The sequence below is a fragment of the Schistocerca nitens genome, chromosome 9, assembly GCF_023898315.1.
Source record: "Schistocerca nitens isolate TAMUIC-IGC-003100 chromosome 9, iqSchNite1.1, whole genome shotgun sequence".
Classification (NCBI taxonomy): Eukaryota; Metazoa; Arthropoda; class Insecta; order Orthoptera; family Acrididae; genus Schistocerca; species Schistocerca nitens.
This window is the reverse complement of record NC_064622.1, coordinates 400876855-400904436: the sequence shown is the minus strand read 5'-3', so window position 1 is coordinate 400904436 and position 27582 is coordinate 400876855. Positions and strand designations below refer to the sequence as shown.

The following is a 27582-nucleotide window of genomic DNA, read 5'->3' as shown; positions in this document are numbered from 1 at the left end:
TAGGATCCTACGCAGTGCCGTAGGGGACCGCACCGCCACTTCCCAGCAAATTAGGGACACTGTTGCTCCTGGGGTATCGGCGAGGACCATTCGCAACCGTCTCCATGAAGCTGGGCTACGGTCCCGCACACCGTTAGGCCGTCTTCCGCTCACGCCCCAACATCGTGCAGCCCGCTTCCAGTGGTGTCGCGACAGGCGTGAATGGAGGGACGAATGGAGACGTGTCGTCTTCAGCGATGAGAGTCGCTTCTGCCTTGGTGCCAATGATGGTCGTATGCGTGTTTGGCGCCGTGCAGGTGAGCGCCACAATCAGGACTGCATACGACCGAGGCACACAGGGCCAACACCCGGCATCATGGTGTGGGGAGCGATCTCCTACACTGGCCGTACACCACTGGTGATCGTCGAGGGGACACTGAATAGTGCACGGTACATCCAAACCGTCATCGAACCCATCGTTCTACCATTCCTAGACCGGCAAGGGAACTTGCTGTTCCAACAGGACAATGCACGTCCGCATGTATCCCGTGCCACCCAACGTGCTCTAGAAGGTGTAAGTCAACTACCCCGGCCAGCAAGATCTCCGGATCTGTCCCCCATTGAGCATGTTTGGGACTGGATGAAGCGTCGTCTCACGCGGTCTGCACGTCCAGCACGAACGCTGGTCCAACTGAGGCGCCAGGTGGAAATGGCATGGCAAGCCGTTCCACAGGACTACATCCAGCATCTCTACGATCGTCTCCATGGGAGAATAGCAGCCTGCATTGCTGCGAAAGGTGGATATACACTGTACTAGTGCCGACATTGTGCATGCTCTGTTGCCTGTGTCTATGTGCCTGTGGTTCTGTCAGTGTGATCATGTGATGTATCTGACCCCAGGAATGTGTCAATAAAGTTTCCCCTTCCTGGGACAATGAATTCACGGTGTTCTTATTTCAATTTCCAGGAGTGTAGAATGGATAACCAATCGATATCGACATTCTGTGGGTTGACGTGCACAGTCACAACCTCGTGCTTTCACTGTCATCTAACATCTGTCAATACGTGCTCATGTCAGTAGCACTCGAACAGCTGACCAGCTTCTTCGTTCCGATGTGCTTGCTTCGAGGAGCTGGCCCATAACAACCAGCACTTTGTGAAAGTCGCATTTGTCAGTGGATTTCCGCACATCGTGGACCGTATCGTTGTAAGGATGGTTACCCATTCGTCTGTGGCCCTTTTACATGTCTTCTTTAATGAGTCTCGTGCCGACGACACCAACAGGCGGCATTCAATCTGTCTGTGAGCTGTCGTCATTATGTTTCGGTTTATCAGTGAGTATATTATCGAAATTCTAACCAGTTTTCTTACTCAAAATAAGTTAACATTATGAGTGATTTGTTTATCCAGAGGTTTTTAACTTTGTAGAGGTTTACGTCACCCTCCCGATACAAGTATTAAATTCAGGATCTCTCCTGCCAAATAATAACTACGTTCGTTGGTTGTATTTCATTACCGTCGTTGAAACGAGCTCTGTGCTTGTAATTTTAGACAGACCTAAGCAGTTTTTAGCTCCGGGCAGAAGTCATGGGATAGCGATATGCACATATACAGATGGCGGTAGAATCGTGTATACAAGATATAAAAGGGCAGCGCATTGGCGCACCTGTTATTTGTACTCGGCTGATTTCAGACGGGATTGTGGGCGTACGACGGGAGCTAAACGCATGGGACACACCATTTCGGAAATCGTAAGGGAATCCAATATTCCGAGATCCTCAGTCTCAGGAGTGCTCCGAGAATACAAAATTTCAGGCATTACCTCTCACCACGTGAACGCACTGAGCTACGTTCATCGCACGTACCAGATTGATTTCTGCGGTTATTTCACTCAATGTGTTTTGTCAGTTAGTTCTGGCAACTCAAAGCAAAATCCGCTGCTATTAGTCGTTAAGTGAATGCCGTCGGTCACTGCGTTGTACGTGGTAACTTTATCATTTGATGATGATATTGTAATTCCACGACTGACGGCGAAGGACTGGAAAGGAGCTGAACAGAATAGATAATTTCTTGAAAAATTAGGTTTGGGGCACAACTGTCAATACTGCTTCGCGATTTGGATTCAGCTTTGCTAAGATTTCACGATTTTAAGTTGTGTGAGTTCAACACAGTTTACTGGCAGCAGAAAGTATTCATTTTCTCAGCAGATCGAGACAAGTCAGACGGGCCTGGCATTCTCTGTGTGATAAGAAAGTGACGTTCACTGCACCTCTGGAGCAGTGGACAGAGCCATCTGTTGGGCTAGCTTTACACCGGGGCTGCGAGAGAGTGAAATTCGTCTTCCTGTTCGTACATCAAAGTGGAGCCCCTCCCGACGCCTTACTGGTGTGGGAAAAGTCGTTACTGACCTCTAAAAATTACAGACTGTCCAATCGGAAATAATACCCTTTCTACCAAGCGCGGGGCAGACGGGTATAGCCAACGTAGAAAGACCGTTTGAAGGCTGTACCAATCTCATGATTTCGAATTGTACGTTTTGCTAAGGTTATGTGGGAAGTTGCAATTACTTTCCCTTGTTTTTACATATTAACAGAAGCATACGTTTTTCCTGTGGACACCGAGCGAGGTGGCGCAGTGGTTAGACACTGGACTCACATTCGGGAGGACGACGGTTCAATCCCGCGTCCGGCCATCCCGATTTAGGTTTTCCGTGATTTCCCTAAATCGCTCCAGGCAAATTCCGGGATGGTTCCTTTCAAAGGGCACGGCCGATTTCCTTCGCCGTCCTTCCCTAATCCGATGAGACCGATAACCTCGCTGTCTGGTCTTCTTCCCCCCCAAAAAACCAACTTTCCTGTGGACAATTTGGGGAGAGTGATATTGGAGTTCGAAGAGATTAGTTTCCCGAATCTCCTGTGGTGCTGATGGGCACCTGTCTGTTGTTTCTGAAGACTGTAAGTTTCGTTGAAGCATAGTGTATCTCATCTTCTCAAAACTCGTACTAATTTTGACACTCATCTTGTGCGGTCAGTTATTTACGTTTTAAAGTTTAATGTGTTTTAACTTCGTGAAGTTCCTACATGTGGAGGTCTTATCCGTTTACATCTTGCAGTCTTCCAGTTAAACGCGACTCCTACAGAGTTTAGAGTCACTCACTTTATTTGGGAATAGTTTTCAGAACATCATTTAGTTTTACGGATTGTTCAGTGAATTAGATGAACGGAAATTTTTGGAGTCTCGATCTGACTTACATTTTAAGACCACTGGCTTCCTACAACCCCGTTCTGGTTAAGCGAGCCTTAAATCATAAATATAACCTGGTGCATTTCTAAGGTGTTTGCTTCACTGTAACGAATTTCCGTCGTGTGTGGCGAAGCGTTAGTTTTAGATAGGTTTCTGAAGAGAGACAGAGGTGTTAATGACAGTCTAAGGCTCTCATCTTTTGTTACCAAGATATTTATTTCAACCTCTTCCAGGTCTGTTTCCTTTGTGTTAACTTGGTCGACTGGTGCCTTGCGTTCTGGTCAGGGCACACTCTCGACGACAAGTTTTCAAATGACACAATCATTATCAACCAAAGCTAAACAACGGTGATGGAATACACTTAAATCAGGAGGTTCTTAGCGAATTAGAGTGGAAAGGTAGTAGATGAAATTTGCTGTTTGGACAGCAAAACAACTGACGATGGCAGAGGTAAACGGGATATAAAGTGCAGACTTTCGTTAGCAAGGAAAGCTCTTCTGAGAGAGAGAAATTTGCTAATATCAGATATCAGTTCTCGTGTTAGGAGTCTTTTCAAAAAATGGTTCAAATGGCTCTAAGCGCTATGGGACTTAACATCTGAGGCCATCGGTCCCCTAGACTTAGAACTTCTTAAACCTAACTAACCTAAGGGCATCACACACATCCATACCCGAGGCAGGGTTAGAACCTGCGACCGTAGCAGCAGCGCGGTTCCAGACTGAAGCTCCTAGAACCGCTCGGTCACAGTGGCCGGCTAGGAGTCTTTTCTGAAATTCTTTATCGGGAGTATTGATTCGTATGGAAATTAAACACATTAAAGATACGAAAAAGTAGGATTTTGAAAGTGGTATTACAGAATAATATTGAAGATTAGATGGGTAGATAACACAGCCAACAAGGAGTTACTAAATCGAGTCGGGGAGAGAATGTCCTTATGGCACAACTCGACTAAAAAGAGGAGTAGATTGATATGAACATTCTGAAGCATCAACGAATGGTCAGTTTGGTACCGAACGGAAGGTTAGGAGGGTAAAAGTCGTAGAGGGAGGCGAAGACTAGTCTATAGTAGGTAAGTTCGAATGGACTATGCTGCAGAGATGTAAGCAGGGACTGACTTGCACAAGGCTAGCAATGAGATCTGCACAGAACCAATCTTAGGACTGAGAATACGAAACCAACAGTAGTTAATTGGGTAAGACGGTAGTAAGTGTTTATGTAAAAGACATGGGGTTGGAAGGTGAGACTAGTTCCTTCCATTGTCAACTGTCGAAGCTGCGTTGGTAAAGTACCGGAACTTCAAGCGCTGATAGAAAGCACCGAAGCTGAAATCGTTATAGGTACAGAAAGCTGGCTGAAGCCAGAGATAAATTCTGCCGGAATTTTTACAAAGGTACAGACGGTGTTTAGAAAGGATAGATTGCATGCAACCGGTGGTGGACTATTCGTTGCTGTTAGTAGTAGTTTATCCTGTAGTGAAGTAGAAGTGGATAGTTCCTGTGAATTATTATGGGTGGAGGTTACACTCAACAACCGAGCTAGGTTAATAATTGGCTCCTTTCACAGACCTCCCGACTCAGCAGCATTAGTGGCAGAACAACTGAGAGAAAATGTGGAATACATTTCACATAAATTTTCTCAGCATGTTATAATCTTAGGTGGAGATTTCAATTTACCAGATATAGACTGGGACACTCAGATGTTTAGGGCGGGTGGTAGGGACAGAGCATCGAGTGACATTATACTGAGTGCACTATCCGAAAATTACCTCTAGCAATTAAACAGAGAACCGACTAGTGGAGATAACATCTTGGACCTACTGATAACAAACAGACCCGAACTTTTCGACTCTGTATGTGCAGAACAGGGAATCAGTGATCTTAAGACCGTTGCAGCATCCATGAATATGGAAGTTAATAGGAATACAAAAAGAGGGAGGAAGGTTTATCTGTTTAGCAAGAGTAATAGAAGGCAGATTTCAGACTACCTAACAGATCAAAACGAAGATTTCTGTTCCGACAATGACAATGTTGAGTGTTTATGGGAAAAGTTCAAGGCAATCGTAAAATGCGTTTTAGACAGGTACGTGCCGAGTAAAACTGTGAGGGACGGGAAAAACCCACCGTGGTACAACAACAAAGTTAGGAAACTACTGCGAAAGCAAAGAGAGCTTCACTCCAAGTTTAAACGCAGCCAAAACCTCTCAGACAAACAGAAGAACGATGTCAAAGTTAGCGTAAGGAGGGCTATGCGTGAAGCGTTCAGTGAATTCGAAAGTAAAATTCTATGTACCGACTTGACAGAAAATCCTAGAAAGTTCTGGTCTTACGTTAAATCAGTAAGTGGCTCGAAACAGCATATCCAGACACTCCGGGATGATGATGGCATTGAAACATAGGATGACACGCGTAAAGCTGAAATACTAAACATCTTTTTCCAAAGCTGTTTCACAGAGGAAGTCCGCACTGCAGTTCCTTCTCTAAATCCTCGCACAAACGAAAAAATGGCTGACATCGAAATAAGTGTCCAAGGAGTAGAAAAGCAACTGGAATCACTCAACAGAGGAAAGTCCACTGGACCTGACGGGATACCAATTCGATTCTACACAGAGTACGCGAAAGAAGTTGCCCCCCTTCTAACAGCCGTGTACCGCAAGTCTCTAGAGGAACGGAGGGTTCCAAATGATTGGAAAAGAGCACAGGTAGTCCCAGTCTTCAAGAAGGGTCGTCGAGCAGATGCGCAAAACTATAGACCTATATCTCTGACGTCGATCTGTTGTAGAATTTTAGAACATGTTTTTTGCTCGAGTATCATGTCGTTTTTGGAAATCCAGAATCTACTATGTAGGGATCAACATGGATTCCGGAAACAGCGATCGTGTGAGACCCAACTCGCTTTATTTGTTCATGAGACCCAGAAAATATTAGATACAGGCTCCCAGGTAGATGCTATTTTCCTTGACTTCCGGAAGGCGTTCGATACGGTTCCGCACTGACGCCTGATAAACAAAGTAAGAGCCTACGGAATATCTGACCAGCTGTGTGGCTGGATTGAAGAGTTTTTAGAAAACAGAACACAGCATGTTGTTATCAATGGAGAGACGTCTACAGACGTTAAAGTAACCTCTGGCGTGCCACAGGGGCGTGTTATGGGACCATTGCTTTTCACAATATATATAAATGACCTAGTAGAGAGTGTCGGAAGTTCCATGCGGCTTTTCGCGGATGATGCTGTAGTATACAGAGAAGTTGCAGCATTAGAAAATTGTAGCGAAATGCAGGAAGATCTGCAGCGGATAGGCACTTGGTGCAGGGAGTGGCAACTTTCCCTTAACATAGACAAATGTAATGTATTGCGAATACATAGAAAGAAGGATCCTTTATTCTATGATTATATGATAGCGGAACAAACACTGGTAGCAGTTACTTCTGTAAAATATCTGGGAGTATGCGAGCGGAACGATTTGAAGTGGAATGATCATATAAAATTAATTGTTGGTAGGCGGGTACCAGGTTGAGATTCATTGGGAGAGTGCTTAGAAAATGTAGTCCATCAACAAAGGAGGTGGCTTACAAAACACTCGTTCGACCTGTACTTGAGTATTGGTCATCAGTGTGGGATCCGTACCAGATCGGGTTGACGGAGGAGATAGAGAAGATCCAAAGAAGAGCGGCGCGTTTCGTCACAGGGTTATTTGGTAACCGTGATAGCGTTACGGAGATGTTTAATAAACTCAAGTGGCAGACTCTGCAAGAGAGGCGCTCTGCATCGCGGTGTAGCTTGCTCGCCAGGTTTTGAGAGGGTGCGTTTCTGGATGAGGTATCGAATATATTGCTTCCCCCTACTTATACCTCCCGAGGAGATCACGAATGTAAAATTAGAGAGATTAGAGCGCGCACGAAGGCTTTCAGACAGTCGTTCTTCCCTCCAACCATACGCGACTGGAACAGGAAAGGGAGGTAATGACAGTGGCACGTAAAGTGCCCTCCGCCACACACCGTTGGGTGGCTTGCGGAGTATAAATGTAGATGTAGATGTAGATTATTTCCTGACTTTGGAATATCTATTCATGAACAAATACTGCCATACTCTATTTCGTACCCGCTTCTCCTGGCTGATGACTATAGCGCGGAACTCCATGAAAATGCATGTTGCATAGATTTGTGCTTGTTTTGGTCATTTGGGGGATAAATACATATTTAGAAGATTTAATCGATTTAACTGCATAAAGTTAGACAATTATAATGCGTGTTATACCATGTTTCTTCTCTCTTTTATTGATGTTTCTCTCATATGAATTACGCCGAAAGTGCAGAACATTAGCAGTTTCGCGAATTTTGTAATTAACTTCATGGTGACCTCAAGTGCCCCAGTTCTGTCCGATGGATGTAGTTAAAATATACGTCGTACCTATGAATTTAAATAAAAATATGGCCCCATTTTTGTTAAGGGATGCTGTCCGCTATATAATGAAATCTGGGAAAGCAATTAAAACGTTTTATTCTAACCTAAAGCACATTAAAAGTTTAACTGATGAGCGGCATCGTGTAACTGAAACAGTACGTCTACAATATGACAACGTGAATACTCTGGTATCTTCCACAAATAAGGTAAACAGATGCACCAATTACAAATTCTGATAGCATTAATAAAAGCATATACTATATTTTTTTGCTATCGGAGGAATTCTTGGAATCACCTGCCCACGATGCCACATTTATAAGTATATTGCGATCACAACATATTTTAACCAGACGGGGTACCTGGATATATGCTACCATCTTTTACCGTTATACACTAAAGTGACGTATGTCATGGGATACCTCCTAGCACAACGTCGGACGTCATTTTTCCCGGTGTAGTGCAGCAGTTCGACATGACATTGTCTCAGCAAGCCATTGGAAGTGCTCTGCAGAAATATTGAGCCATGCTACCTCTGTAGCAGGAGAGTGCGGGATGTTATGCACAAACTGACCTCTAGAGTATGTCCCGTAAATATTCGATTGGATTCATGCCGGACGATCTGAGTGGCCAAATCATTTGCTCATACTGATCAGAATGTTCTTTAAACCAATGGCGAACAGTTGTGGCCAGGTGACACGGTGCGTTGACAGTCATAAACATTTCATCGTTTTTTTGAACAAGAAGTTCATGAATGGTTGCGAATGGTCTCAAGTTAGCCGACCATAACCATTACTAGTCAATGAAGGGTTCAGTTGGTCCAGAGCACTCAGTCCAGTCCACGTAAACACAGCCCACACCTTTATGAACTAAGCAGCAGCTTGCTCAGTGCCTTGTTGATAATTCGGGTCCACGGCTTCGTGATGTCTGCGTCACGCGGGAACCCTACCAGCATCTGAAATCGGAACTCATGTGAGCAGGCCACGGTTTTCTGGTAGTCTAGGCCGCTACTCATATGGTCACGAGTCCAGAAGAGGCGCTGCAAGCTGTTAGTAAAGGCACGCGCCGATCGTCTGCTGTCATAGCCCACTAACGCTGAATCTCACCGCACTGTCCTAACGGATACATTCGTCGTACGCCACACATTGACTTCTGCGGCTATTTAATGCAGTGTTGCTTGTCTGTTAGCACTGACAGCTCTACGGAAAAAAACACTGCTCTCGGCCGTTAAGTGAAGACCGCCGGCGACTGCGTTGTCCGTGGTGAGAGATAGTGCCTGAAATCTGGTATTCACAGCACAGTCTTTACACAGTGGATATCGGAATATTGAATTCTCTAAAGATGTCCGAAATGGAATGTCAAATGCGTCTACCTCCAAATACCATTTTGTGTTCAAAGTCCGTTAAGCCCCGTCGCGCGGCCATAATAACGTCGGAAACCTTTTCAGGTGAGTCACCTGAGTTCAAATGGAAGGTCTATCAGCGCATTGCCTTTTTATACCTTGTGTGAGCGCAACTACTGTCATCTTCATATGTGGTTATCGCTAACGCATGACATTTGTCACCTCTGTGTAATTCTGGTGAAGTCCTAGAGAGACCGTAAATTTCCGCAAATTTTTCGATTTATTCTTCTTCCATATCCGGATGCACCAATTATATCTTCCCTTCCCAGTACTTAGCAACGTAGTTTGCTCTGTCATTGACTTGCAATATATCATCTTTAGTGCATGTTATAGACATATCTGGGCAAATCAATAGGTGGTCCAAGTCCTGTATTGCTCCGCATTCACACCTATCGCTATCACTGTAACCCCATTTAAATAGGTTTGATTTGCACCCAGTTACTCCAGTGCGCAGCCGGTTTAATGACCTCCAAGTTGTAAAAGGTAGTTGAAATCCAGCAGATCCCTCCTCAAGTAGTTCCATTGTGGAGTGTGGCACCATTTCTTCCCAAAGAGATAGCCGCCTTGCGACGGCCTTCGTGGCGAGCTCTTCAGTAGTTTCAATGAAACTCTTGCGGGATTTCAGCCGGACATGTTGTTTTCGGTGCATGTGCATTGGGTGTCGAGGATCATTCTTTTGTTTTGATCTTTCGATCTCGGCGGCTACTTGTCTGCGGATAGTGGGTGGTGCTATGCCTATGATGGGATAAATGATGTCTGTGGGAGTTGGTTTGAGGCATCCAGTGGCAATACGTACAGTTTCGTTTACGGCTACGTCAACTTGCTTAGTGTGAGCAGAGTTCCTCCAAACTGGCGCCGAATATTCCGCTGCTGAGGTACTCAGCACCAGACCCGTGGTGCGCAAAACATGTGGTTGAGCTCCCCACGATGAACCTGTTAGCTTCCGCAGTATGTTGTTCCTGGCACAGACCTTTCTTTTAGTGTTGTGACAGTGCTGCTTAAAAGTAAGTGCTCTGTCCAGTGTTACTCCCAGGTATTTTGGGCTGTTTGTGTGTTTCAGCTCTTCCCCTTGCCACATGACTCGGAGTTTCCGTTTGGCTTGTTTGTTCCTAAGATGGAAGGCGGATACTTGAGATTTACTAGGGTTTGGTTTGAGATTATTGCCGTCGTAATAGGTAGCAAGTTCTGTTAAGGCTCCTGTGAGATTCTCCTCCACTTGTTCAAAGGTTTTATCCTGAGTGGCCACTGCTGCATCATCAGCATATATGAACATTCGTGTCTGGTGGCTGATGGGGAGATCATTGGTATAGATGTTAAATAATATTGGAGCCAAGACACTACCCTGTGCAAGTCCATTTTTCTGTGTCATTTTTCGATAACAACATCTGTTTGCTTTATTCCATAGAAATGAATTAAGTTACTGCCCCACAAATTTTTTCTTTTTTTGGTTTTGGGTCGTAGACACTTTAGATGCGACTAAATGCTGCTTGCATTAAAGACACTGAAGTGGCTTTTGGTATGCGTATTTGAAGAACTTTCAGATCAAAATTTTTCCGTTTACCCATGGATTTAACGAAGTTGGAAGGCACTGGTAGCTCGAAGAATCTCTCACAATTATTGAAAAGGTTAAAAAATCTTTGAAATCGTCCAAAGTAGAAGTAGTTGTTGTCGGAAAATGTAAGATGAATGAAGTTATCCTACTAAATTCTGAATTTGAGTTTACGAAGTTGACAAAAAATATTTTCCGTCGGAAACTTTGAACCTGATTTGACTTTGTCCGAAATTTCTTCGCTTAACAGTGCACCTGTCACTTCTTGTATCGTAGAAAGGACATTTTATACGTAGAGGGGCGCTAAGTAAGTAACGCAACACATTTTTTCTGAAAGCAGTTTGGTTATAGTCAGGATTCCAATTCACCATATTGTTCTCCACCCTTTTGACTACAAAACCCTCTTTTTAAACATAAGCTCCGTCCAGTGCGACGGTCTTATGCCGCCTTACTTGGAGGCCTGTGTGCACGCATATTACAATTTTTATTGGTCGACATCGGAGCCACTGAAGGTCTTGCTGCCTCAATAACCTCCACATCATCCACGTATTCTTCATGACATTCTCAGACGCGCTAATGGTGACTGTGTTTTGAAAATGGCTCAAAGAACACATATTGATGACGTTATGAGGGGTAGAATACTATGGCGACTGGAGGCTGGTCAAACAGAGCAGGTCGTAACCAGGGCCCTCCGTGTGCCACAAAGCGTGATCTCAAGATTGTGGCAACGATTCCAGCAGACAGGAAACACCACAAGAAGACCGATATCTCACCATCAGTGCCCGCAGACAGCCACGGAGTATTCCAGGTAGCCTACTCGAGACCTTCCCGCAGCCACTGAAACAGTTGTCTCCAGACACACAGTCTACAGAGGACTGAACAGACATGGTTTATTCGCCCAGAGACCTGCAAGGTGCATTCCACTGACTCCTGGTCAAAGCAGAGCCCGTAGAGCCTGGTGTCAAGACCACACTACATGGTCATTGGAACAGTGGTCCCAGGTTATGTTCACGGACGAGTCCAGGTATAGCCTGAACAGTGATTCTCGCCGGGGTTTCATCTGGCGTGAACCAGGAACCAGATAACAACCCCTTAATGTCCTTTAAAGGGACCTGTATGGAGGTCGTGGTTTCATGGTGTAGGGTGGGATTATGATTGGTGCACGTACACCCCTGCGTGTCTTTGACAGAGGAACTGTAACAGGTCAGGTGTATCGGGACGTAATTTTGCATCAGTATGTCCACCTTTTCAGGGATGCAGTGGGTCCCACTTTCCTCCTGATGGATGATAACGCACGGCCCTACCGAGCTGCCATCGTGGAGGAATACCTTGAAACAGAAGATATCAGGCGAATGGAATGGCCTGCCTGTTCACCAGACCTAAACTCCATCGAGCACGTCTGGAATGCTCCCGGTCGACGTATCACTGCACGTCTTCAAACCCCTAGGACACTTCAGGAGCTCCGACAGGCATTGGTGCAAGAATGGGAAGCTATACCCCAGCAGCTGCTCGACCAGCTGATCCAGAGTATGCCAACCTGTTGTGCGGCCTGTGTACCTGTGCATGGTGATCATATCCCATATTGATGTCGGGGTACATGCGCAGGAAACAGTGGCGTTTTGTAGCACATGTGTTTCTGGACGGTTTTCTCAACTTATCACCAATACAGTGGACTTACAGATCTGTGTGTTCCCTATGTGCCTATGCTATTAGCGCCTGTTTTGTGTAGTGCCACGTTGTGTGGCGCCACGTTCTGCAATTATCCTTAATTTATGAACATGAGTGTAGGTGGAAGTCGGAATGTGCGAGAATCGCTCTGTAGGGTGGATGAGGAGAACCAATGAAGTTCCGTGCGCTCCTATCGGGTGCCCGGACTTGTGTGAGGCTTTGGGGTGTCGTGGAGAAGTTCGTTTGCATTTTTGTGGCGACGAACTAGCTGAAGTCGTTTCTTCAGTTTCCTGAGGGTAGCACAATACACTTAAGAGTTGATCGTTGCACCATGAGGGAAGACATAAAATAGAATAACCCATTCAGAGTCCTACAAGGCCGTCGCCATGAACTTACCTGTTGAGGGAGCGGCTTCGAACTTTTTCCTCGGAGGGTAGGTGGTGTGGAGCCACTCCATGGATTGGCGGTTTGTTTTTGGTTCGAAGTGATGAACACATGTTTTGTCGCCTCTACCGATGTTCGTCAAGCAATTGTCACGATCAGATTCGTAACGCGCCAGCAATTCCGCATAGATGGTATTCTGTTAAGCTGCGGGGAACCCAGGGGCACACACCTTTAAGTACCCCGGTTGGTAGATGAGTGTGTCTGCACTGCAAACAGAGATGTCCAGCTGATCAGCGAGTGTTTGTTAATAAGCCGTCGACCATCTCGAATGAGCGTATCCACACGTTTCAACATTGCAGGCGTCACAGGTGTGTGCCGGCGGCATACACGCGGGAGCGCCGGCCGAAGTGGCCGCGCGGTTCTGGCGCTGCAGTCTGGAACCGCGAGACCGCTACGGTCGCAGGTTCGAATCCTGCCTCGGGCATGGATGTGTGTGATGTCCTTAGGTTAGTTAGGTTTAACTAGTTCTAAGTTCTAGGGGACTAATGACCTCAGCAGTTGTGTCCCATAGTGCTCAGAGCCATTTGAACCAACCACGCGGGAGCTCGGACAAGTTTGCGCGACCTTGTTGCGATGGTGACAGATGCCTCGCCCAACGACTCGCCGTGTTCTTGTTCACTGCCAGATCTCCATAGACATTCTGCAAGCACCTATGAACATCTGCGATGCCCTGGTTTTCCGCCAAAAGAAACTCAATGACAGCCCTCTGCTTAGAACGCACCTCTGTGCCAGACGCCATTTCGAAGGATACCCATAGTGCCGCCATCTATCGGAATTTCATGAAACTATAGGAATGAAGCAGGAATATTGCACAAATTCGACATTTTTCAACCAAAATTGGCATGGAAAAAATGTTTTACATTACTTATTGAACCTCCCTCGTTAAAAGGACATTTTATATTAGAGACGGTTCGTTCACGAACCAACGGGTCCAAAGGAACAATTGACGAAGATGAACGAGCGAGGAACGAATTCTTAGGAACCGTCTTTCATAGTTCGCTTTGGTCGCGGCTGTCTGCTTATAGTTCCTGGGAACGGGAAATTGTCGGTCTCGTTCCCGCAACGGCACGTCGGCCGGTCTCGTTCCAGCCTCGGTCCCGTTCCCGTCTGTCTCGGTCTCGGTCTCGGCCTCGCTTGGCAGGATTCGTTCTTCTTCGCGTGGCCACTTGCCGTAGTTTCACTGCCGACTGCTCATAGTTCAGTATCGAGTTGCTGTTTGTTTCGTTCGCTGCGCATGCCCATTCTAGATCAGTTTCAAATCTTTTTGAACTCTGAACTTCTGGTTCTTTTCATATTCTATTCAGCGTCCATGACCGATAATTAAAACGTATTTTATAATTATGTAAATTACATAAAATTACGTGGTATGTTATACAGACATTTTTTCAGGTAACAAAACGGCATATCAGCTTACTTCACCATTTCGATAAATAGTAGAAGAAATACTCGTAAAAAGGCAAGATTTTTTGTCATTACACATGCAAAGGAAGACGGCACTGCACACACTAGTGGCCATTTTCTGTCTTTTTTTTGTCCAAGGTAAAAGAGCATATTCATAGTTATGGAAGGCAGACCGACTTAACAAAAGAATGAAGCCCGCACTCGATAGTCGAGTGTCTGGTGCCACATTTTGTAAAGAGAATATGATAACTTCTACAATATTATTTCAGTGGTACAGGGTGGCGCACGAAAAATCGGCCCCGAGTACTAAACTGCTCATTCCCGCCCACCAATCATCATCTATTGTTTCTAAGTTGTTGTTTGAATTACCTTTTTGTCATTTCTTTACTGCCTAATTAATACATGTTTATCAATTCTGCTCGTACGGTCAAGAAATAGTGCGTAACTGGGGAGCTGTCTGTACTCGGGGCCATTTTTACGTGCGCCACCTTATATTATTTCGCTGCGATCAGTCAAATGACGCTATGTTGGCTAAAAGAGAGGTATTGCAGAATTACGAAAATTACAAGTATGTGAGAATTCTGTTATGAATAAAAACTCTGCACCCCAGGGGGGAGGCAAGTGCCCCCTCTTGGCGCATTCCATCTTCACTCACGTATGCTACTAATTTTTCATAAGAATCATATAACAAGCACAAATGAACGGTGAACGAGTAAAAATGAACGGTTCCCAAAAAGGAGCGATCATCAGTGCACTAGTTCCCAAGGATGAACGATTTTGCCCATCTCTATTTTATATGTAGAAAAATTTTTCTGTCCGATAACCATCTGATAAACCTAAGCGAAGAAAACCCGAAGAAATTGGTTGTCACGTACTTTCAGAAGGAAATAGAAATAGATATAGAACTGAATTAATATCCTACATATTTTTATTGCTTTGTTGCCTCAGTGTGCATGTTCAGTGATACGATAATGCATGACAGCATGCGTGTCTTACGGTTTGCTAGCGCATGAAAATCTCGGCTGTAGTGATGACTCTAAGAAACGAAGTAAGGAAATGTGAAATGCAGTACTGTGAGGCGAATCGGCCACTGGGATCCACTTCAATAACTTTTCTTATGTCTTGGCCACAATTTTATTGTTCTCAAAAACAGCTTACGCGTTCGACATTCCTTCATTTTCAAAGGCAGTGTTATGTCAGTCATGTAAAATTGTTCCGGAGATACATTGTATCACGGCAATATTCTCAATCTCGTGACTGAGAATGTTTACGTGATGCACTGTTTCTAGTGGACAATGTTACCTGATTGACATAACACTGCTTTTGAAAATGTCCGACTATCGAAATGCGTAAGGTATTTTTCGAAATAATAAAAGTGTGGTCAGGACACAAGGAAAGTGAAATGTGAAATGTTACACTGTGTATGTCGCTTGGCCTGTCAAAGGCCACAGAGGGGTTGCAGGAGGCGTAGCCTCACCTGGAGGAATGTCTCCCTGGAAAGCGAGTAGAGGCCGCAGACTCTGATGGAGAGAGCCTTCGAAGACCGTTGGCAGAAGACCAGTAGCAGTTTTCGGTAGCGGCTGTCGCCTTCCCACCAGCAGCTGCCGTAGGCGGATGCTGACAGGTGCTCGCTCTTGGAAAATAAAAGAAAAATATGGTCAGTGCTGGAGAAAGTCTCCTGTCTTGTCACTACTTACACTATATAGGCAGTGGTGCACAAGGCAGCTCAGTTTTTCAACCTGTAATCCTTTACTTGAAACAAACGAAAACAAGGTCCATTGCAGATTTTATAATAACGTTCTATATTTAATTTGTGGTGTTAGCTAATTTTTTTTCTTTTGAAATTTCGCAACAACCAATTTCCCCAATTTTTTTCACCTAGGCTGGTGCATTTATTTGACAAAATATTTTCGTGCGTGGCGTGTTTAGCACGTAATGAAAAACGTTTCTTTTCTCGGCCAATTTCAGTTGAAAATACGGAGAATTTGTACATGAGCATCGTGGAATATTCCTATAGTTTCATGAAGTTCTGATAGGACGCGGCGCTATGTAGCCTACAAAATGGCGACTGTAATGGAGGTGTGTTCCAAGCAGAGAGCCGTCATTGAGTTTCTATTAGCAGAAAACCAGAGCGTTGCTGGCGTTTGCAGAATGTCTACGGAGACCTGGCAGTGAACAAAATCACGGTGAGTGGGCGGGGCGTCTTTCATCACTGCAACAAGGTCGCGCAATCCTGTCCCAACTCCCTGGCAAGTACTTCCATCCTTATATAGTGTGATTAAATGTGTTAATGTTCTTGATGAATCGCTAGTAAATAAAATAAATTCTTAAGAATATTCTTGGAAAATAAATCACGGTTCAATTCTGTTAATGAACAAGTGCATACTCCTACTTTACACGCATAATTTGATGACAGAAGTGGAAAGAGTTAAGAAGATATAACGAAAGTAATGACTTCGGAGCTGTTGCATCTCCCTCGAGGTGTAACACAAATGAAGGTTTCTTTGACACACTTCATGGGAGGAAGCACTGACAAAAAGGCTATATGTACTGACAGAAAGACTGTACGTACGTGGAAAACTGACCTCTGTTGTGATCTTCTGCCCTAGGAGACACAAGATCGCCGTCTGGCAGGCATAGAGCGCCGATCCCACCACCATCTTGGTCATTCCGACTACCTCAATGTCTTCCTGCAACAGCTGAAAGACTTTATAAGTCGGAGTAATTGACCAGAAGCGAATTAAAATCATTTTCAGTACTCACATAGGCATAAGTTTCTTTCACATGCAGTTTATTATTTCTTTAATGTTGATTAATCAAACGGACAAACGGACGCTTGATGAAATATCAACAGTAACTATTACGTCCGGTACGGAAGGACGTAAAGCAGAGTTGTAGCCTATCCTCGATGTTATTCATTTTGTACATTGAGTAAGCAGTAAAGAAAACAAAGGAGAAATTTGCGAAGGAAATTAAAATTCATGGAGAAGAAATAAAAACTTTGGTGTTTGCCACTGTGATTCTGTCAGAGGCGGCGGAGGACTTGGAAGAGCAGCTGAATAGCCAGATTACATATCCCTAGATTTCGGGAAAGCGTTTGATATGGGATCCCACTGCAGACTTAACGAAAGTTCGAGGATGTGTGAGTGGCTCGAAGAGTTCATAAGTGATAGAACGCAGTACGCCGCCCTCGACGGCAAGCGTTCGTCAGAAACAACAGTGCCCCAAGCAAGTTTGATAGCACCGCTCTTGTTCTCTGTATACATTAGTATTGTGACGGATAGGGTGAGCATTAATCTGTGACTGTTTGCTGCTGACGTTATAGTGTACAGAAAAGTGTGGTTCTTGAGTGACTGTAGAAGGATACAAAATGACTTAAGCAGCATTTCTATTTATTATGAGGAATGGCAGATTGGTACAAATGTAGAAGAACGTAATTTAATGCAGATGAGTAGGAAAAACAATTCAGTGGTGTTCGAGTACGGAACGAGTGTTGTGCTTCTTCACACAGTAATGTCGATTAAATACCTAGCGTAACGTTAGAAAGCGATATGATATGGAATGAGCACGTAAGGACGGTAGTAGGGAAGGCGAATGGTTTTACTGGGAGAGTTTTAGGGAAGTGTAGCTCATCTACAATGGAGACCGCATACAGAATAATAATGCGACACATTCTTAAATGCTGTTTCAGTGTTTGGGACTCCCACAAAATCGGTTTAAATGGAGATATCGAAGCAGTTAAAATACGTGCTGCTACATTTGTTAACGACAGATTTGATCAACATGCGAGTGCTATGGAGATGTTAAGTGAACTCGAATGGGAATGCCTGGAGGGAAAACGAAGCTTTTTTTTTTCGAAAAACACTACTGAGAAAATGGAGAGACCAGACATTTGCAGCCGATTGCAGAACTACTCTACTAACTCTAACATGTATTTTGCGTAACGTCCGCCAAGACAAGAAAAGAGGAATTAGAACTTGCATGGAGAGATGTAGTCGTTTTTCCCTCCCTCCATGTACGAGTAGCACATGGTATCCTCGTCCATACACCATCCGGTGGCTTGCAGCTTATGTATGTAGATGTGAATGGAATGGACAGTGGAACTTTTATCCATTGTGAATGAGGAACAATGCTACACTAATGAATAAAGATTCCCACACTAGGTAATTCGAAACCGGCCACGGTAGCTAAGAAATGGAGAATGGAAAATGTCTTGGAAAGAGATTACAAGATGAACAGCACCAAAAGTAAGACAAGGGTAGTGGAATTTAGTGGAATTAAATCAGACGATGCTGTAGGAATTAAATAAGGAAATGAGACAGCAAAAGCAGTAAATGAGTCACACTGTTTGGGGAGCAAAATAACTGATGATTGCCAAAACAGAGAGGATACAAAATGCAGATTTGGCACAGCAGGGAGAGCATTTATGAAGAAGAGGGCTTTGTTAATATCTAATAAGTGTTAGGAAGTGTTTTTGAAGATGTCTGTGTAATGTGCTTCCTTATACGTAAGTGAAACGTGGACGATAAGCAGTTAGGGCAAGCAGAGAATACAAGATTTGTAAATAAGGGACTGCATAAGAATGCTGAAGATCGAATAACTAATTAGAAGGTACTGAATGGAATTGAGGAAAAAAACGTTTAGCGCACAACTTGACTAAAAGAAAGGACTGATTGCCACGCGGAGTGGCCACGCGGTTTAAGGCGTCATGTCACGTACTGCCCGGCCCCTCCCGCCGGGGGTTCAAGGTCTCCCTCTGGAATGGGTGCGTGTGTTGTTCTCAGCATAAGTTAGTTTAAATAGTGTGTAAGTCTAGGGACCGATGACCTAAAAATTTTGGTCCCTTAGGAATTCACACACATTTCAACATTTGAAAGGACTGATTGACAGGACACATCGTGAGGCATCATCACGGTCAATTTGGTAATAGAGTGAAGTTTGGGGGATAAAAACTGTAGAGCGAAGCAAAGTCTTGGATACAGTAAGCAGGTTCAAATGGATATAGGTTGCGGTAGTTATGCTGAGATGAAGAAGCTTGAATAGGACAGACGAACTTGGAGAGAGACATCAAATAAGTCTTCGGACCAAAAGCGACAATAACAATTGCACAAAGAGTTTTATAATATGTAAAGATAGTTTGAAAGATTAAAACGGTGTTAAATTACACGTGTCATACAACGGTTATATTTAAAGGACCAAGTTTCTCTAGGTTTGTCATGACAGAAAGTGATGTCTTCCATTGGCTGTAACACTACTTCTGATCTTGGAGGTGCGTGGCTTTGTGACTAACAGGAAGTGAGGAGGGGTTGGAAATCGGGTCTGCTGATTTTGAGGAAGCAGCTGGTAGTAAGTGTGCGATTCGTGACAAGGTAATACACTACTGGCCGTTAAAATTGCTACACCACGAAGATGACGTGCTACAGACACGAAATTTAACCGACAGGAAGAAGATACTGTGATATGCAGATGATTAGCTTTTCAGAGCATTCACACAAGGTTGGCGCCGGTGGCGACACCTACAACGTGCTGACATGAGGAAAGTTTCCAACCGATTTCTCATACACAAACAGCAGTTGACCGGCGTTGCCTGGTGAAACGTTATTGTGATGCATCGTGTAAGGAGGAGAAATGCGTACCGTCACATTTTCGACTTTGATAAAGGTCGGATTGTAGCCTATAGCGATTGCGGTTTATCGTATCGCGACATTGCTGCTCGCGTTGGTCGAGATCCAATGACTGTTAGCAGAATATGGAGTCAGTGGTTTCAGGAGGGTAATACGGAACGCCGTGCTGGATCCCAACGGCCTCGTATCACTAGCAGTCTAGATGACAGGCATCTTATCCGCATGGCTGTAGCGGATGGTGCAGCCACGTCTCGCTCCCTGAGTCAACAGATGGAGACGTTTGCAAGACAACAACCATCTGCAGGAATAGTTCGACGACGTTTGCAGTAGCATGGATTATGGGTGCACGAGTGGCAAAACGTCATTTTTTTAGGATGAATCCAGGTTCTGTTTACAGCATCCGTGTTTGGCGACATCGCGGTGAATGCACATTGGAAGCTTGTATTCGTCATCGTCATGCTGACGTATCACCCGGCGTGATGGAATGGGGTGCCATTGGTTACACGTTTCGGTCACCTCATGTTCGCATTGACAGGACTTTGAACAGTGGACGTTACATTTCAGATGTATTACGACCCGTGGCTCTACCCTTCATTCGATCCCTGCGAAACCCTACATTTCAGCAGGATAATGCACGACCGCATGTTGCAGGTCCTGTACGGGCCTTTCTGGATACGGAAAATGACCGACTGCTGCCCTGGCCAGCACATTCTCCAGATCTTTCACCAATTGAAAACGTCTGGTCAATGGTGGCCGAGCAACTGGCTCGTCACAATATGCCAGTCACTACTCTTGATGAACTGTAGAATCGTGTTGAAGCTGCCTGGGCAGCTGTACCTGTACACGCCATCCAAGCTCTGTTTGACTCAATGCCCAGGCGTATCAAGGCCGTTATTACGGCCAGAGGTGGTTGTTCTGGGTACTGATTTCTCAGGATCTATGCACCCAAATTGCTTGAAAATGTAATCACATGTCAGTTCTAGTATAATATATTTGTCCAATGAATACCCGTTTATCATTTGCATTTCTTCTTGGTGTAGCAATTTTAATGGCCAGTAGTGTAATTAATGTGGATTTTACGTGGGAGATCGTTTGGGAAAAGAGGTGTGATGGAATGGTGGAAAAGACGTGCATGGAAAAAGCTGATGGAAACTTATGGGTACGAATGAGGAGTAATGAGCCCTTAAAACGGGCAGGAATAGAAGTGTGTTAAGTCTGTTAGCATGGTTACATCTCACAGTGATAATGATAACAATTTGTTTGACATATGATGGCTGAAGTGTGTTGGTGTAAGTTTAGCAATGCGTTAGTGTAGGCGAGATTTAGTACAAGGATAGTGGAGGACGCCGAGGAGGAGATTATTGTTTAACGTCCCGTCGATATCGAGATCATTAGAGATGGAGCACAGACTAGGAAAAGACGGGGAAGGAAAGCGGTCGTGCCCATTTAAAGGAACGATACTGACGTTTACCTTAAGCGATTTAGGGAAATAACGGAAAATACAAGGACTGATAATCGGCGTATGTAACGGTTGTGAAGTTGTGGTCAGATATGTGTTAAACGTGGGACATCAGAAGGTGTTTTGTGCTGGAGTGGAGAGGAAGGAATGTTAAAAGTTTGTGATATAATTCCGTTCTATCCTCTGCTCTTTTTATCGATTTAATATCGATTACAAGCATTGAGCAACATCTTCAGTTAGAAGGCTCTTTGTTCGTCATAACCTAATTTTCCAGTTCAAAATCTGGTTCTGCTGTAACTTAACAGATTATTTGATATTTACTCTAATACCTACTGCGTATAATAAGGCGAAAATCCCCATTAATGTACGAGTACAAAATAAATGCCCAGTCTTTGGAAGCGGTAACATCCGTCAAGTACCTGGGTGTGACTATTCGAAATGATCTCAAAGGGAATGGATTACACAAGTGACGGGTAAGGTGAACTCTAGATTGCGGTTTATTGGTAGAATCTTGAAGCGATGCAGACGTTCAACATAGGAAATAGCTAACAATACGTTAGTTCGTCCAGTCTTAGAGTATTATTCGTCTGTATGGGACCCTTACCAGTTGGGTCTGATTCAAGAGATTGAGAAGGTCCAAAGAAGAGCGGCAAGATTCGTGACTGGTACCCTTAGCCGTCTCGAGAGCTTTACAAATCTCATATAAAGTTTGAAGTGGGAAGCACTTGCAGATAGCCGGTGCGCTAAACGGAAGGGGCTGCTCACTAAATTCCGGAATCCGATCTTCACCGAGGATGTAGAGCATATATTATTACTACCAACTTTCAAATCGTGCAATGATCATCATTCAAAGATAAGGGAAATTAGAGTTCGTACTGAGGCGTTCAGACAGTCGTTTTACCCTCGCGCGATCCGTGAGTTGAACAGGGGGGGGGGGATATGACTTTGGCGCGAATTGTGCGCTCCGCCACACACCGCTTGGGGGCTAGCGTAGTATATATGCAGGTGTAGTTCTCATCTTCAAATTTTTGTAAAGCTTTCCTTCCAGTGATTATCTACAGCTGATAATAATTTGTGAAAAACCCATTCTTCGTATCCAATAGCTGTACAATTTCATTTATTCTCTACCGGTTTCAGTACTGGCTACCATCTTCTTAGGAGATAATAATGTACATCTATTATTCAAGTTCTGACTGAACTTGCGGTGGTTATTTGATATTATTATTATTAAGTCCGTACGTGAATGAGATTTTCACTCTGCAGCGGAGTGTGCGCTGATATGAAACTTCCTGGCAGATTAAAACTGTGTGCCCGACCGAGACTCGAACTCGGGACCTTTGCCATTCGCGGGCAAGTGCTTCGGTAGCTCAGAGAGCACTTGCCCGCGAGTTCGAGTCTCGGTCGGGCACACAGTTTCAATCTGCCAGGAAGTTTCAAGTGTGTGCATGTTCCGACATTTCTGTTGTGTAAATCTACTGCAGTGGAACTTTAACGAAATGTTTATTGTTATGTTTAAAAATTGTTCAAATGGGTCTTATCACTATGGGACTTAACATCTGAGGTCATCTGTCCCCTAGACTTAGAACTACTTAAACCTAATTAACCTAAGGGCATCACACACATACATGCCCGAGGCAGGATACGAACCTGCGACCTTAGCAGCTGCGACTGAAGCGCCTAGAACCGCTCGGTCACAGCGGCCGGTTATTGTCATGTGTTATACTTCATGTTCTCATATTTGGCAGAGATATATTTTTGATGATCTGATGCACATTATTATCTCCTGCGAAAATGTCGTTAGAATGAAAACTTGTAGACAATAAATAAAATTTTACAGCTGTTAGAACAAAAACTGATTTTTTTCGAATCAAATTTTTGCTATTGGTTTCTGCTGTACCAAGGCTTAACGCCTGCTGTGCCGGCAACCAACGTCACACTCACTATTCTGCAAAACACATGATCGGAAATAGGCCGGCTGTATCCTAGCGCTGAGTGGCATATCGAGCAGTGATCGGGCCGCACTAGACCAGTTCGCTCCAAGTGAGATTTCCTCAGCCAAGGATTCCATCCATTAGGCTTCTCACTCGAGAACTGCCTCCACCATGTCACTGCCGTTCACGTCTTACTTTGCGACCATGGGAGCTCCCAACTGTGGACTTAGAATATTAGCACCCTCTTTTCCACTCTTTTCCAAAGAAGACGAGGACCCTGTCGTTGTGGCAGACTTGTGGACTCGTAAATTTATTCATGTTTAACTTTTAAAACGTTACATGCTGAATTAGACTGTTTTGCTCCCGCTGGGACGAAACCTCAGTTCATTCAGTTTGTTCTTTAACTCTGAACATTCTAAGGGACAATGTTGTTTATAAAGTGCGTGTTTATTGAACTTAGACTCCATGACAGTCAGACAGGCCTTCAGCCGTAAGTGTTATTCTGTTTCCAGAAGTGACTTGGTTTATGTTTTGTTTCAATCCATGCTGGTGTAAATGTGCTATTAATGTTTGATAAATAAACTTGTTTAAACATTGCTACCTGGGTAATTCTTACGCTGCTGTCAGCGCACATATCAGTTTCCCTTTTAGAAAATTCGACCAACGTTACTAAAATTTAATGAAATTCAGAACTACTTTTTATTTGTTGTGACCTAATATGTTTTGTAGTGCATAGAGGACAGTACCGCTTAGTTTTTACACTTCCTTTAAATAAAAAGGTTATAGTAGTTGAGGTAACACAGTCCAAGTAAGAGGTCAAAATACATCGAAACAGGTAACTTGTGATATCTAAAATATCGTGTTTTAATTACTTAAAGCTTAGATAATTTTCAAAATACTTTGCATTGACAAAATACGACTCCAAATATGCGCTTTACTAATCAAATAAAATCTTCTCTTACAAATATGAACGTTATTCAGGTTAAGTTCGTTTTACTCTGGTCTTTTTAAAAATGATATTCGTTTTTACTCCAATGACAGTTGACACAACAAGTTATGAATATGATTTGCATGTGGATAGAGCCTACAGCTTGACAGGGTTCACGAACTCTATTTTGCTGCACTAAATCTTGCTGAAAAATGGCCCTCAGTATAATTTAAACTTGCTCAAAGATACATCTGGGTTGAATGGCTGTGGTCCACAGAAGGTTTTCTTTCCTGACATTTTACTGGACATTTTCAGGGTCTTGCCGATCCTCTGAAAATGTTGTGCGCAGCTCTGGACGAAACGTTTAGAACTAAAAAATTTCGTGTACCATAATTGTACAAACCGGAAGATTTATCTGTAGCCGAGACATTTGGTTGTGGAAGCCTATATGGTATGTATAAATATAACCTGATATTAAAAAAACATATTATTCTGGGATATGGCTTCGCTGACCTCATAATGATAGCATCACAAGCTACCGTTATAGCAGATGCTGCAACTGAATGTAGGGGGCTACCGGCAGTTACTAGCGGAATGGTGGCAGCGACAGCTGTGTGTCTCCACAAATGGCACTGTGTTTTCGTTCCTGATTGATGGTGTGGTGGCAACACTGATGGCGGCCATATTCGAGTGCAGTAGATGCATTTTGTTATTTGTGCTGGAGACTACTAATGAACAAACATTAAGTATAGTTTTTGTCTGTTATTCGACTCCTTAATGTGGATGCAGACATCAAATGAAGCAGTGGACCTGTAATTCTAGACGAAATAACAACAGTAATACTACGGAAGTATCTTTTGGAACATTGTTTCTGGGAAAACAGCAATCACAATTGAAGTAAAAAATTAGTTTAGTGTGTACTGGCGCTTCATAGCGGACTGCCCCTCGTCGCACTCTCACTAGCCGTCATCATGAAGCGTTAATGGTCTGAAGATGATCGCACCACGGTCGAAACAGTCACCTGAATAAATAAATTTTAAGTTTTAACAACGTACATGCGATCTTAGATTGTTTTTACTTAAGTTTTTAATGGTATGGGACTTGAAAAGGTAAGTTACTAACTCTTATGGCACCTCAAATAACTTATATTGAATGCTGCACTACACTTTAAAGTGACACAGATACGAATACATAATATTATATTTCAACATAGTCACCAAGTCTCTGTAAAGCACGGTAGGATTGTTCTGGTTACGGCGCCAGTTGAACGTCATCACCACTGGAAAGTCTCTTTTCCCCAGTCATTTTCTCAGCTTGCCGAAAAGATGTAAATCACATCGTGCAAGGTTTGAACTGTATGACGGATGCTTCCAAACTTCCCTTCGAAAACACAGAAGCAAGGCTTGTGCCCTGCGCGCCGTGTGTGGTGTTGGATTGTTGTGCAGGAGAAGAATGCGTTTTCCACGCCTCTTATCCTTTATGGTATTTCAATAATGATAACAAAAGCAGCTGCTGTATCTGAATCTAACGTCGTTTATTCTTTTTAAAACCTGCTACCAGTTTCGACACCACATGGTGTCATCTTCAGGACCCGAACGTAACCCGCCATCCACAACTGTTTTCATGTGCAATGAACAGAATCAAATGCAGTCGGCGAAAATTAACTGGACTCCGTACTTTCCATGGACAGTAACAAGCCCAGCATGGTCGTACCGTCTGAGGTAACAACAAGACCAGCATGGTCAGAAGAGCATGCTGGGCTTGTAACTGCAACGGAAGGTATGGAAGCCAGTTAATTTTCGACATCTTCATATGATTCTGTTCACTGCTCGTGGAAACCGTTGTGGATTGCGGGTAACGTTTCGGTCCTAAAGATGACACCATGTGGTGTCGAAACTGGTACCACGTTTTAAAAAGAAGAAACGACGTTAGATTCAAATACAACTGCTGGTTTCGTTATTATTAGTCAAGTACTAGGTTTCAGGTTGCAGTCCTACTTGATGGATTACCAGAGACTGTTCTTTATGGCGTTGTGCAGCTATGTCAGTGTTGCGCAGTGCGAATAATGACTGCACCATTTGCCATAAACTCTGAGCACAAAACTGCTTCACAGTCGAAGGAAACTGTGGCCATGACTTTCCCCACTGATGGCATTGATGGCGCAGCTTTCCACGTCCGCGGAGGCGAATACATGTGTCCCCATTCCATAAACACTCTCTTTGTTGCAGGTGTGAAATGACGCACCCGTCTCTCCTCAGGCTTATGATGTGGCAGGGGGGCGCAGAAAGCTATGCGCAGAAAGCAACGTGTTTTCTCAGTTTTGCGCATGACGTCACGGTGGAAGCAGGTGTGCCAAACAGTACACAGTTCGAATTGTGTGTGATTGTTTTTCTTGTTTTGTTTTGTGTTTGAAGGAGTATTTTGATTGAGTTCTTTCTTCTGAGGTACTCAGTCAACAGCGGAAACATTCGGAATTCGGGAGTGTTAACGGTTTTTGCTGTAATTAATATTTGATTCGGAACTGAAATAGTTAGCGATAGTGGACAGCGGGATCAACATTGTGTTCGCCAGCTCTATAGTTTATGGTTCGTCCTGTGAAATTCGTATTGGAGAATCTACAAGTGAGTGAGAAAATTAATTTTTACAATGCCAGGCTGTGCTGTTACGGGCTGTTTTTCTTACAACCGGAGCACAAAGGGAACTGACGTAATGTATCACAGTTTCCCGCGTAATGAAACATTACAAAAACTATGGTTGTCGAAATGTTGTAGGAAAGACAGTGTAAATGTTGCGCATGCACGAATATGTTCTCGCCATTTCGCAGAAACAGATTACTTAAGGGATTTACAGTCTGAATTGCTTAATTTGCCCCGAAAAAGAATGCTCAAGCCAGATGCAGTTCCTTCGTGCAATTTGCCGTGCAGTAGTGCGACTGTCAATGTGTCACCCGCAACAGAAGACAGAACCAAACGGTATAAGAAACGAGAACTACATAAGAGATCTCTGGAAACTCTGGAAAAGCTGTCACCAAATAAGAAACATCGTAATAAGAGCACATGTACCGATGACAGTTTTTTTTCAGACACAGATAAAGTTACTTTGATGAATACTATAGCGGCTTTAGAAAGAAGGAATGCTGTCCTTACAAACAAGTGTGTGCAACTTCGAGCTCTTAAGTAAATTCATTTCAATGCGATTAAATGAATAGTTTCTGATTTATTTGAGCCGAGGTTTCGAATTTCAAGTGTGTGTCAGTGTGGTTGTGATCTGATATTTTACCGATGTGTGAGGCATAAGCAGCGAAAGAATATAAATCATCAGTTTTAACTGTAATATTTTAGCAGCAGAAAAGCAGTTTAGACATCTCACTTCTGGTATAAACAAAACCCTCCGCCAAAAACTTGACGTAAACGCGCATGCCGTGTCGTCTGCTTGTGAGCGCTTGCTTCCACGCTGACGTCACTAGGCCAGCCAATGGCAGAGCAGAGCGCTTACTGCCCAACCTTATTATTTAGTAACCTTGATGATGTGGCTTAGTAAGTCATTGTCTTCCACA

At 43.8% G+C, this 27582-nt stretch overlaps 1 protein-coding gene across 1 annotated transcript in view; it reads right to left on the bottom strand.

The window, feature by feature from the left end:
- Positions 1-27582, bottom strand: part of LOC126204272 (odorant receptor 33b-like) — a 140101-nt gene that overhangs the window by 9222 nt on the left and 103297 nt on the right. Inside the window, exons 6-7 of the mRNA XM_049938661.1 lie at positions 16670-16783; positions 15562-15717 (exon numbers count right to left, since the gene is read on the bottom strand). Of these exons, the coding sequence (XP_049794618.1) occupies positions 15562-15717; positions 16670-16783 (270 nt within the window). The remainder of the gene's footprint in view (positions 1-15561; positions 15718-16669; positions 16784-27582) is intronic.